Source organism: Vombatus ursinus, unplaced genomic scaffold, assembly GCF_900497805.2.
Source record: "Vombatus ursinus unplaced genomic scaffold, bare-nosed wombat genome assembly UNPS02000582.1, whole genome shotgun sequence".
Lineage (NCBI taxonomy): Eukaryota > Metazoa > Chordata > Mammalia > Diprotodontia > Vombatidae > Vombatus > Vombatus ursinus.
Window position 1 is genome coordinate 10,477,290 of NW_020940360.1, and position 14,315 is coordinate 10,491,604.

A 14,315-nucleotide genomic window follows, 5' to 3' on the forward strand; every position below is an offset into this window, starting at 1 on the left:
TGTGTGTGTGTGTGTGTGTGTGTGTGTGTGTGTGTGTGTGTGTGTGTTTAAGGCTTTGCTTAGAGGTGTTTTAGAGTCATTCTCTTCTTCTGAGTTTGTATCTTGAGTGTTGTCACCATGATAGCTTTTTATTTGTTCAGTATTCCAACCTACCTCCTTACTTTGGACTTGATGTTAGGCTATATCCTGTGCACTTCTGGAAGCTGTGTTGCTGGAAGGTTCTGTTGCTGATTTCTTTAGGTTTTAAGTGTTATATTGTTCCAAGATCTCAGGGACAGTTCAGCCTGGGGACCTGTGAGCTTTTAGTGCTTCTAAGATGGTCTGATCCATGAAAAAGTTTGGTTTCTGTACCTTTGGTCTGAGCTTTGCAAGTTCCTGACCTGGATTTGGATCTGAGCAACAGTAGACTGCTGCTTACATTAGCCAATGTTAGCCAGCTGAAAAACTTTGCAGGTTCAGAGTGACAAAAGTACAGGTTTCTCTTTGGTCTGGAATTCCTGCCCTCATTTATTCTGAAGCAGGCTGCCGACTGGGCTAGAAGCTGTATGTGAGACCCAGCTCAGCTTTTGGGATTTGAATAACACTGCTATTGCTTCCTTCTGAACTGGATCTTCACTGGGTACACTGCCTAGACTGGGGCTGGCGGAGGGAGATGGGGTGGAGAGAGAGAGAAGGGGCATATGTCACCCCGGATTTGTGACCCAGAACTGAGTAGTGAACAACAAAGCTGACATTTTGCACTTGTTCCCATGGCAGTGACCCAGTGGGTCTGAGATCTTCTCTCATTGTTCATTGAGCCTCTTCACAGTGCATTCCTGGCCAGACCCCATCCCCTGTGTCCATAAACTTCTCTGTCTCCCTATATTGACCTACACTGTAAAACTTAATCACTGACATTTTTTGGATTTCCCTATGAAGAGTCACTCAGTACATTTTCTAGATCTGTTTGGAAGAGTTTTAGGGAAGAGCTTGATATCCTGTTTCCTGCTACTCTGTCATCTTGGCTCTACCTCCTACCAGTAATTACTTTTCCATTCAAATTCTACTCCATTTCTTCATTGTAGAATGAAGGTGGCCATGAGTTCTCAAAGGCCACATCAACAGAGCCCAAACTCCAGCTGGTCCTATTGATCTAGAAAGGCTTTAATTTCAGAGGCCATCTGTCTTCCAAGGACTAGCTTGATTAATTTTATAGCCAAGTATTACCAACAAGTTGACTAGATGATGAATGTTTTAGCCCCAGTTATTCTCTATGATTGTCTTCCAAGTTGTAGAGGGTTTCGTTATATTTTTACAGAGGGAGATCCACAAAACAAAATCATAGACCCTAGAAGTATTGAGATGTAAAAGAGGTCATTATTGTTACTTTGGCAAGAATGGCATTTCTAGATTTTTAAAGCTATGTTCCTTCCAACTCTATTTTGAGCCTCAACAATTTACTAAACCCTGTTGTATGAAGTAAAAACATATGTGATTCTTCCCGAAAAGTAGCTCCAGCTAGTAGTATGTTTAAATTCTATGCAAAATATGTCAATTGAGAAAGGGGGAAACACATTATATAGAAATAAAGTAACATTCTAGCAAATAGAGTTCTTCACCATTTAAACTGTATAAAGTGAATTGAATTTCCTTACCTTTTTTGTTCCATAGATGTAAAGCATCTTTTGCAAAAGCTGGCATCACAGCTGATGGGATGCTGTGTAGACATAGAGTCCACAGAGGAGGAGAATGTTCAGTCATCCCAGAGAAAGATGCATTATTCAATGGCTTTTCTTTCTACTTGGTACAGAAGTATCACAAAGGTATGTATAAATAAGCAATCTTCTGTGAAGTAATTGGCTTATGATTGAGGAGTTTCAGAATTGTAGAAGGTGTGGCAATATTTTATTCTAGTAAAAACAACACACGTAGCACTAGTTTTAATTGAATAGCAGCTCCGTATTTCCCTTGAGAGTGATGGAATTTAAAAGTGTTCTTTTATTGGTATACAGATTGATTCCTATTAAATGTCTGGTATTCTTATGTGAGGATATTCTTTTTTGGATGTTTATAATCCAATAGTTTAAAAAATATTAGGAAGGAGACATTTCCTAAAATGCATAATGTAAAAGCAAAGCTAAGTACTGTTTAATTGTAATAACTGATCTTGGGTCCAAGAAAAGATCAGAAAATATACCTACCTCCTTTCCTTGGAGAGGTCTGGGAGCATGGATACAGAGTGTTGTGTACCCTATCAGTCAAAGGTCACTGTGTGTGGTTTTTTGGTTGGTTTTTTTTTTTGTTAGTTTAGTTTAACCATTTTTCTTTGCCCTAATGGAAGGCTAACTGGATGGGTAGATAAGGATATATTGGGAAATAACTGTGGCATAAAATGAAGTATCAATGAAATTTTAATTTAAAACAGAACACTGGAAGTTGGCAATGCTTGGTTCTGCTACTGTGGTTAGCTGTTTGACTTTAACATAAGTCATTTAGTTTCCCATACCTCTGTTTTTATTTTTTGTGCAACAAGACTATTCTGTCAGTACACACTAAATACACAGTCCTGTGAGCATCAGTTCTATTTTAAAAGGCTGATGGAGAGAATCTGTAACTTGCTTTGAAATCTTTGAAAATAAATGCTTTATTAATACCAAGGATGATAAAACATACATTGCCATTACCTTTTGAAGATTAGTGAGACATTTCTAAAGTGCTAGGATATCCCATCCAGGTTGACACTATGATATGATTATATAATGGTGTTCTTTTTTAGCTATTATTATTATTATTATTTCATTCTCCAGAAGGGACTTCTTGAGAAAGCTTTCCACAAAGTTTTATTAGGAATAAGCCGAGGCTTACTGTCATTCATTAATTCTCTCCACAGATTATAATTTTGCTTTTAAATTGTTTACAATTTGCATTTTTGTCAGATGAATATGTTGATGAGGGGGTGGTGTTAGATGATCTCTAACATCCCTTTGAGCTAAAAAATTCCATAATTATGATTGCAGTTCTCATAATCACAGCAAGTGCTTAGTATGAGCAGAGCACTATATTAGACACGGGTAGAAATACACTATTTACATAAGATAGTTCCTTACTTAATGAAAGGGCTCATAATAGGGAATAAGATAGGTGCACTGACAAATATAACATGCTATATATATTTGCATATGTATATATATATGTGTAAATACTATATAAGTGAGTTACAAAAATATAAAAGTGTTATTTGTAATTGGTTTAGAAAAATCACATATGGTTAATATGGAGAATCAAAGGAAAGCTTCTTGAAGGAGATATTTGAGTTGGTCTTTAAAAGGACTGGCTAGAAATTCAACACTGCTTTTAATAAGTCTAGGCCTTTACTAAGCACAAAGGCTCAGTATTCTCCCAGTAATGCAATATGGCAGCAAAACATTAACATTGCCTCCAAACCCATACCCTTTCTCCATACTTCCCTATTTTTGTTGGTATTATGAGTTATACAGGCTCATAACCTCAGAATTATCATTCACTCTTCATTCTCCCTGCCTAGTCCTGGCATTTCTGCGTCTACAACATGCCACGTTTGTCTGCTTTGCAGCACTGTGAGAACTACCACCCTAGTTCGGACTCTCACCTCTTGCCTCTCTGAATGTAATAACCTCCTAATTGGCATCCCTCATTATATTCACTTTCCTCTCTAATGCGCCCAGCACACTGCTGCCAAAATAATCTTTAGAAGGCACAGATCTCACTATATCGTTCCCCTGCTCAAAAACCTTTTCTGTATTCTGTAGGATAAAATATAAATTCTTTAGCCTGTCATTTAAAGTACCCCAGAATCTGGCTCCTGTCTGCCTTTCCAATCTTATTTTATATTACTTTCCTTCACAAAAACTACATTTCAGCCAAGTTTTACTACTAGCTGTTCCTTGAACTCAACAGGTTTGTACCCTGCCTTTGCATCCATGTAGGCTGTTTGAATGCCTAGAATGCACTCCATTCTTATCTTACCTTTCATAAACTATATTTTCCTTTAAGTTTAAGTGTACCTCCTTTGTGATAGAATCCCCTCCTACATTTTTTAGTGTTTCCACATACCTCATTTTATCTTTCATTATACTTATTTATTTATATACTGATCCTTCCCAGTAACATGTAAATTGACTGAGGTCAGTACTGCTTACTTTTTGTTTTGTATCCCTATTACAATGCCTTGTACACAGTAGGTGCTAAATCAGTATTTATTGAATTGAACTTAATTTGAAGTAGTGGTTGATAATATGCATAAAAAGACAAGGGACAAGAAAGATAAGTACTGAAAAAGTTATTGGATTTGGTGATTTAGAAGTCACTGGAGTTCTTTGAGAGTATGGTTTTAGCTTGCATAAGAGTAGATGCCAGATTACAAGGGGTTGTGGAGAGATTAGTAGAGAGAAATGAGGAATATCAAGTTTAGATGATGTTTATAGTAAACATGCCAGTGATGGAGAGGCTAGAAATGGGCTGAGAACTAAATGGGGTTGAAGGATCAGGAGAACATTTTTCTATGACCAGGGGACCTGAGAATAAGATGGGAAGGAACTAGCAAAGATAAAAAAGATTGAAGATACATGAGAGAGATGTGATGATTATTGGAGTAAGATCCTGGAAGAAGTAAAAAAGAATGGAATCAAAAGCACAAGTTAGAAGTCAGAGTCAACATGATGAAATATTCACAGAGTTAAGATTAGAGGGCAGTGAGCAGAGTGTGCCCTGGATCATACTACTTTGAAAACATCCTGAGATTCTGGAATAACACACAGTACCCCCCAAAATAGCAGAAAGACTCAAGAGAATAAAAGTTTAGCTTAGACATTCCCCTCCAGAAATGTGCAGAGCCTGAACCTTATATAAAGCCCAAGTCAATAAGTAAGCTTGAAATAATGAGCAAACAAAAAGAATCTCTCCATAAAGAGGTGTTATGGTGCTAGTAATGCTCAAGACACAATGCCAGAAGAAAAGACTCCAAGATGTCAACAAGCAGTCTCCAATAAAAAGACAGCCTGGGCACAGGTTGAATCAAAATTCCTTAAAGACATAAAATGAGACATTTTTTAAGTATTAAAAATGATTTTTAAAACCTTGTAAGACAACATGACTAATGTGGAAATATGTTTAACATGATTCACATATATAACCTATATCAGATTGCTTGCCATCTTGGGGAGAGAGGAGGGGAGGAAGGGAAGGAGAAAAATTTGGAACTCAAAATCTTATAAAAAATGAATGTTGAAAACTATCTTTACATGTGATTGAAGAAAAATAAAATACTGTTTAAAAAAAAAAGGCAAGTGAGACCACTAAAGGAAAAAATGGGGAAAGAAATGAGACCTATGGAAGAAACATAAGGAAAGAGAATTAATAACTTGGAACAAGAGATACAAAGGAAAAAAAAACTTCCTGAAAATTAGATTGGATGTCATGAAAGCTAACAACTCCTTAAGACAAGAAGAAATGTTAAAGTCAAAAGACTGAAAAAAGGAAAAAAAAAAAAGTAAGATATCTCATAACAAAAACTGACCTGGAAAACAAATAGAGGAAAGATCATTTAAGAATCATTGAATTACTGGAAGGTTACCAAAAAAAAAAACAAACAAAAAAAAGCCTAAATATTATATTTCAAGAAACTATAAAAGAAATAGAATCCACTAGTCACCTCCTGAATAAATTCCCAAAATAAAAACTCTCAAGAATATTATAGCTACAGTTCAGAGGTTCTAGGTAAGAGAAGAAAATACTACAGGCAGCCAGAAAGTAAGAATTCAAATACTGAGGAGCTACACAATATCACATGCAATTCAGCAGCCGCCACTGTGAAGGAGTAGGAAGTTTGGAATATGACATTCTAAAAGGCATAAGATCTAAGCTTACAGGCAAGAATAACTTGCCTAGCACAAATGAATATAATTCTGGGAGTGGGGGGAGAGGAAAATGGAACTTTTTAAAATAAAAGACTTTCAAATATTCCTGATAAAAGACCAAAGCTTCACAGAAACTTTGAAATAAAAATTCAGGCGTCAAGAGAAGCATAAAAAGATAGACATGAGCAAGCAATCATAAGGGACTAAAGAAAGATAAATCATTTACATTCTAATATGAGAAGATAACAGAAGTCTGTCATTAAGGCTTACTTTCACCTGGGCAGGTCAGGGGAAGAAAAAAAATCACATGCACACACTGAATTGGGTACAGGAATACATTTCCCTCAACAGGGAAACAGTAGGAAAAAGGAAGAGAGAGGAATAAGAAGAAGGATAAATTAAGAGAAGGATTGGTTATAAGTAAAACAAACTCAAAGAGGAGTAGAAAACAAAAAGAAGGAAAAATGTAAGAGAATAGGATGAAGGGAAATACACAATTAACAACCATAACTGTGAGTGTGAATGGTATGAACTCACCCATAAAGTGAAAGAGGACAGCAAAATGGATTTGAAACCATAATCCAACAATATATTGTTTACAAGAACACATTTGAAAGCACATAGTTAAACTAAGGGGCCAGAGCAGAATATATTGCACTTCAGCTGAAATAAAAAAGGCTCAGGGATAGCAGTCATGATCTCAGACAAAACAAAAGCAAAAATAGACCTAATTAAAAGAGATAAGAGGAAAACTACATTTTCTGAAAGATGTCAGATGCAATGAATTAGTATCAGTATTAAAATTATTTTCACCGAATGCCATAGCATCTCAATACTTAAAAGAGAGTTAAATGAATTACAGGGTAAAATAGACAATATAACTATAATAGTGGAGGCCATTAATTTACCTCTCTCAGACCTAGATAAACCTAACCAAAAAATAAACAAAAAAAAAAAATGGAGAAATTGAATAGAATTCTAGAAATAGAGTGGAATATAGCTATTTCCCATTTATGCATGGCATTGTCACAAAAAATTAACCATTTATTAGGGCATAAAAGCCTTGCTGATAAATAAAGAAAACTAGAAATATTAAATGCAATTTATGGACTATAAAAAAGATATATTTTAAAAGGCCTTTGAAGCAAAGATTAAAACTTAATTGGAGATTAAAAAACTTAATTCTAAAGAATGGGAGGTCAGAAAACAAATCAGAAAAATAATAATTAATTTCATTAAAGATAATGAAAACAATGAGGCAACATGCCACAATTTGAGGGATGTAGCCAAAGCAGTACATAGGGGAAAATTTGTATCTTTAAACACTTTCATCAATAAAAGAGAGAAAAGAGGAGATCAATGAATTGGGCATTCAGCTAAAAAATAGATACCTAATTTAAAGCCCTCAATTTAATACCAAAATGGAAATTCTGAAAATAAGAGATTAACAAAATTGAAAACAATAAAAGGAATCAATAAAGAAAACTAAGAAACTTTTAAAGAAAAAATAAAATAAACCACTAGCTAACTTGATTTTTAAAAAGAAAGAAAATCAACTCATCAATATCAAAAAAATGAAAAAGATGAATTCACAATCAATGAAAAAATAGAGCAAATTATCAAGAACTATTTCACCCAGTTATATGCCAAAAAACTGGCAATCTAAATGCAATGAATGAATATTTAGAAAAATACAAAATGCTGAAATTAGCACAACAGGAAATAGTAGATTTAGGTAACCCTATCTTAGAAAAAGGAATTGAATAAACCACAATTGAGCTCTCAGAGGGGGGGAAAAACAGCACCTGATGGATTTACAAGAGAATTATGTCAAACATTGGAAGAACAATTAATTCTAATGCTATGTAAACTGTTTGAAAAAAAAATAGGAAAGGAAGAGATCCTTTCAAATTTTTTCTATGGGACAGGTATGATCTTGGTATCCAAACCAGAGAGAATCAAAACATAGAAAGTTGTAGACCAGTATTCTTGATGAATATTAATGCAAAAAAAATAATTAAAATGTTAGCAAGGAGACTATAGCAAATATGATAAAGATTATGGACTATCACAGGTTGAATTTTTACCAGGAATGCAAGACTGGTTCAGTATTAGGAAAACTATAAAATAAATTGCCCTAGAACAACAAAAATAATATGATTATATCAAAATATGTAGAAAAAGCCTTTGACAAGATACTATACCCATTCCTGCTAGAAACACTAGAAAACATAGGAATAAATGAAGCTTTCCTCAATATGATAATTAATAACTATTTAAAACTACCACCAGGCATTATGTAATGGCAGAAAACTAGAGACCTTTCCAGTAAGATCAGGAGTGAAGGAAAGAAGTACATTATCACCATCACTAGTTATATAGAGCTAGAAATACCAACCAAGATCAAGAAAGAAAAATAAAAAATAAATTGAAGGAATAACCATAGGCAAAGGAGAAACAAAATAATCACTTTTTTTTCAGATAATCTAGTGGTTTCCTTAGAGAATACTGCAGAGTCAACTAAAAAACTAATTGAAACAACTAACAACTTCAGCAAAATTGCAGGATATAAAATAAACCCACATAAGTCATCAATATTTCTGTATATTGCCTATAAAATACAGCAGGAAGAGATGGGAAGAGAAATCCATTTAAAGTAATTACAGAAGAGATGGGGAGAAAATTTGGAACTCAAAATCTTGTGGAAGTGAATGTTGAAAACTCAAAATAAATAAATTCATTTTAAAAAATAATAAAATGAAATAGTTACAAAAAGTATAAAATACTTGGGAGCTAATGCCAAGATACACACAGAACTATAAGAACACAACTACAAAACATTCTATATACCATTAAAAGCAGAATTGGAAAAATATTCATTTCTATTAGGTAAGCTAAATTAATATAAGAAAAATGATATTACCTAAATTAAATTACTTATTTGGTGCCATACCAATTAAATTACCAAAGGATTACATTATAGAGTTAGAAAAAATGATAGTAAAATTCATCTAAAGATCAAAAAGTCATCAAGGTCATCAAAAGGTATCAAGGGAATCAGTGAATCAAAAATGTGAAGGAAGGTGGCCTAACAAGGCCAGTTCTCAAAGTATACTTCAAATCAGTAATCATCAGAACAGTTTGGTACTGTGTAAGAAATAGATTGATCATTGAAACATATTTGGTAAACAATAAATGAGCACAGTGTCCTACTGTTTGATAAACCCAAAGATCTCAACTTTGGGGGCAAGAACTCAATATTCAACAAAACTGTTAGTAACACTCTAAAGCAATCTAGCAGAAAGAAAAAATATATCCAATATTTCACATTGTTTACCAAGACAAGCTCCAAATGGGTACATGATTTAGATATAAATGATGACCCATAAACAAATCAGAACTACATGGAATAAATTACTTGTCATATCTATAGATAGTGTGAGACTTTATGACCAGATAAGAGAAGGTGTCACAAGGGGGTAAATATGTACTTTTGATTACATAAAATTAAAAAGTTTTTACATAGACAAAACCAATGCTGCTAAATGGGAAAAGTCTTTACAGCAAATTTCTCTGATAAATTTCTCATTTCTAAGATACATAGGGAATTAAGTCAAATTTATAAGAATAAGACCCATTCCTAAAGTGATAAATGGTCAAAAGATATGACTAGGTAGTTTTCAGAGGAAGAAATCCAAGCTATCGGTAGTTATATGGAAAAAAATTTGATCTAAAGTGTTAATAATCAGACAAATACAAATTAAAACTACTTTGAGGTACTAACTCATCCATCAAATTGGCTAGGGTGACAAGGAAAATGACAAATGCTGAAGGGATTGTGGAAAAACAGGTACATTAATGCATTATTGATAGAATTGGAAACTAGTCTAATCATTCTGGAAAGCAGTATAGATTTATGCCCAAGGAGCTATTAAAGTAGACATATAATATTATGCTATTAAACATATCCTTTGACCTAGCAATACCACTACCAGGTCTGTAAAAGTGTGTATACCCTATAACCCATTAGTACCAATGCTAGATCCATACCACAAAGAGATCAAAGAAAGAGAAGGACTTATATATACTAAAATATTTAAAATGTTCTTTTTATGTTAGCAAAGAGTTAGAAATTGAAAGAGTACCCATCATTTGGGGAATGGCTGAATAAATTATAAAATGTGATAGAATACTTTTGTGTTGTCAGAAATGTTGAAGAGGTTAATTTCAGAGAAACCTGGGAAGACTTGTATGAACTTTTGCAAAGTAAAGTGAGTAGAATTAGGAGAAAAATGTGTATTATAGTAATAACAACATTGTAAAGACAACTTTGAAAAGTTTAGGAATGTAGATCAACACAATGATGTACCATAATTCCGGAGGGCTCATGATGAACCATACTATCTACTGTCTGATAGAGAGGTAATGGACTCAGTAGTGCATATTGAAACTTTTTTGGGGCATGGTTAATGCAGGAATTTATTTTGCTTGACTATACATGTTTATAACCAGGGTTTTGTTTTTCTTGCTTAAGAGAGCTTCAATCAGGTGGAAAAGAGAGGATGTGGACCTGAAAATAAAATTCAATATTTTTAGAAAAGAATATATGCAGAGGATTAGCTTTATCGAAGAGTACTGTTGTAACTTGTTCTTGACCAGTGGGAGGGAAAGTTGAAAAGTTTTAAGGAGTATAGGAGGGGAACTGAAGGAGTTTAAAATCTTAAAAACTAGAATGTTATCATTTTGTGAAAATATGGAGAATAGGCCATGGGGAGGTTGGGGGCTTGAAGAGAAAGAGGGAAAGGTTTTAAAATTTTGTTTTGCAGAATTAGGGAGTTGAGATGAATAATGGCAAATAATGATAACAAGTAGGGCCCATCTGAAGGAAATATATATAAATTGCTTATGTATGAATCAGTTAACAAGCATTGGTTAAGTGCCTACTATGTGCTAGGCACATTGAATCAATTTTTTTTCACTACTTTTTCTAGCAGTAAATTCAGGAGTAACAATTCAATGTTAGGAGTTAACTAGAGATAGGATTTATGGGCTAGGAATAGGGAAATTATGAAATACAAAAGATTCTAGTGTAGTAACTAGTGTGATATGAAAGTGGCAGACCATGGAACCAAGGCCTGGATATAGAGACAAATGAAGCCAGAATTGGAAGAGTGAACTGGGTTAAGAGATTAGGGTTATTTTGACGTCAGCCAACTTTATTAGATTGTGAGATTTCACTCATTCTCTCACAGGAGGGGAAAAAATCAACTCTAAAGTGAATATTTTGTAGAAATTCATCCATTTTCCCTCAAAATCTTTCATGTCTTCCTAATGTGCAGAAAATTTGAATATGTGATATGAATTTCAATTCATACTATGTTAAACATATCTGTGTCTATTATGGGAGAGAGGAAGGGAATAAACATTTGTTAAGTGCCTACTACATACCAGGTACTAAATGCTTTGTAGATATTATCTTACTTAATTCTCATAACACACCTGATATGTGGGTGCTGTTATTATCCTTATTTTATAGTTGTCATACAGCTAGTAAGTGTATGAGGCCAGGTCAAGTCTTCTTGACTCCATGCTTAGCATTCTATTCACTGTGCCACCAGAAACAAGAGAGATTTTGTAATTTATTATTTTAAAGGAATTTCTCTGCATATTATGTGGAGAAATAAAAGAAACAATAATACTGCAAACCAGAGGTGTCAGATTCATGCAACTCCCTATTGTGGCCTGAACCAAATTAAAATACAATTGAAAAATGTTTAACAAAATAAATAAAAATGCAATATATGCAAATTTGTGGTTTTCTAAGTCAACATATAGCTCCCTGGAATCCATTTCTATTTGAATTTGACACCACTGCTATAAGCCATATCAAGAGATTCATCAGCAGTTGACATTATAATCTTGTGTAAAGCATATTTTTAACCCTTTTTCAACAATTGCTCTTAATTTTCCCAATATCATTACAGAAGATAGATTCTGAAAGTGTAAACAAAAAAATAACTTCTTCCAGTCAGTGGAAGGAATCACCTCCTATTGTGATCATCTTGAAGGACATAGAAAGTTTCTCAACCAAAGTACTTCAAGACTTCATAATTATTAGCAGGTAATGGGGTCTCCTCTTGTGTTGGCACTAAAAATCTCACCTTTCTTCCTTTCTTCTAGCTTTTAATATCAATTACAGCAACATATTTTCTTTTAATAAAGAAGAAACCATTTTTAGAGAGGATTCGTGATTAAATATTTCTTCAATTTGATAAGAAACTAGAGAGAATCCAAGCTTCAAATGCTAAATAAATGAATATTGCTGTCAGATTAGGCATTTATTTCCTGACATAGCAATGTGAATCAAAAAGAGAAAGTTAACCAGTTCTTAATTCACCAAATAATACTGCCAGAGCCCCCAAGAGCCCATTTATCTCACAAAGACAGTTTTTTACTTTGCTGGATATAAAGCTAAGTTGCTTCTTCCTCTGGATGATGTCCATTTGTGTCATTAGAATTTGCTAAAAACGTATTTTTTGATGTCTAGCCATTTTCTGAGTCTCTGAACACTTGTGCATTCTGCTTGTCAAGAATGATACCTTCTTGAATGTAGACAGGTCAACCAAATGAAAACAAATTAGTTTGAGGAGATTTAAAGGAAAGATGTTTAAATGTTAAAATGCATTACATATATGTGCAAATCATGGAACAAGGAAGAGAATGGGCAATGTTAAGTACCACTGTGTACCTCACTGTTGCATACCACAGAAGCTCATCTTGATGATTCTTTCTGACCCAAAAATCCCATAACCTTTGACTCTGTTTATAAAAAAAATTTTGACCACATTTTATCAAATACTTGATGATCATGGCTATACTTATTTAACTAAGGTTAGAATCACTAGAAGTTAATGCAATGAGAAGTTAGAATTAACAGTGAATGAGATTACAGAAGGAAAAAGCAGAATATATCTAAAGCAACAGCTCCTATATACCTACTAATCTCTAAGCCTTAGAGACTAAGATTATTATAGTTTAGTATGATGACTGATGTCCATAGGCTTGACCCTGAGTCATCAAAGGAACATATGTAAAACACTTTGCAAATCTTAAAGCACTATATAAATGCTAGCTACTATTACTGTTGTTAAAATTATCTTCAATAAAAGGTTAAATTGTTTTGAATATATAAAATGCAAGAAATAGTTTAATACTAGAGTTTCCAATTTTTTAGTTTCCATACCCCGTGGTTTTCAGTAAACCTCCCCCAACCATTGTTCATTTTAAAATTAAAAAAATTCTAGCATTTTCCATTTACATACAAATAAGAGAGAAGTAGCATGACATAATAAATAGAGAGCCAGCCTTGAAGGCAGGGAGGCCTGGGTACCATTCTTGCCTCTGACACATACTGTCTTTGTGATCCTGGTCAAGTATTTCCTTTAATCTCTTAGTGCTCTGGGCCAGGGGTATCAAATTCAAATAGAAACAGGGGCCACTAAACTGTACATAAGGATCCTGGTGGGCACATATTGACTTAGAAAGCCATATATTAACGTAATCTCTGTTCTATCATGTTTTTATTTATTTTGTTGTTTTTCCCAATTACATTTTAATCTCATTGAGGCTGCACTTGGACACATTGTAGGCACTGGCCTCAGTGACTCTCCTAGGTACAGAATGTACTGACCTGCATTGGGAGAGAGAGTTTCCTCATCCAGGAGTTTCTATGCCAGTGAAATCACAGGTCCAGTCCCTATGCCTCTAAATGCAAGAAATAAAGTGATTAAGTTTTCATAATGAAAACTTTATTCAAAACCTAATAACATTTTTGGTATAAATTTGTTAAATGTTTATTAAAAGTCAAAAAAATTTAGTGAGATCCTTGATTCTGATTCTTTTTGACCCACAATTTTATTATCAATATAGTTTTTGAAATAAGTGCCCACATATCATGTTCAACCTCCATTTTGTTTCTTGCTTTAGGGAGGCAGTTTGTTGCAGTAAAAAGACCATTGAATTTTGAGTCACAGGGCATTAGTTTGAATCCCGGTTCTGCTACTTACTGCCTATGTGACTTTGAGCAAGACATCCCCTCTGCGGATCTCAGTTTCTTCATCTATAAAAGGAAGGGTTGGACTCGATCAGAAGTGTGAAACATACTGCTCCTGAGTGCGGCCCCTACTAGCCCCAAATTTAATTGGGAAATATTTAGCAAAATAAATCAAAATACAATAAACAAGGATAACATTATATTTTAAAACCAAGTCAACATGTGGCCCACAGGTATCCTTTTGTGATTTAGTGGTCCCTGTTTTTGTTTGCATTTGATACCACTCGACTAGATGACTTCCAAGGTCCTTTCTGGCTCTAAATCTGTGATCCTACAATTGAGAACAGAGCTGAGAATCTTAACTCACAGAGATGTTATAAATAGAATTG

The 14,315-nt window shown here is 34.0% G+C and overlaps 1 protein-coding gene across 3 annotated transcripts in view; it reads left to right on the top strand.

Moving 5' to 3' along the window:
* The window catches only part of ORC3 (origin recognition complex subunit 3), a 123,637-nt gene that overhangs the window by 34,855 nt on the left and 74,467 nt on the right, over positions 1 to 14,315 (top strand). For all 3 annotated transcript variants that reach the window (XM_027856217.1, XM_027856233.1, XM_027856226.1), the window contains exons 6-7: positions 1,651 to 1,802; positions 11,858 to 11,994. In XM_027856217.1, the coding sequence (XP_027712018.1) occupies positions 1,651 to 1,802; positions 11,858 to 11,994 (289 nt within the window). The remainder of the gene's footprint in view (positions 1 to 1,650; positions 1,803 to 11,857; positions 11,995 to 14,315) is intronic.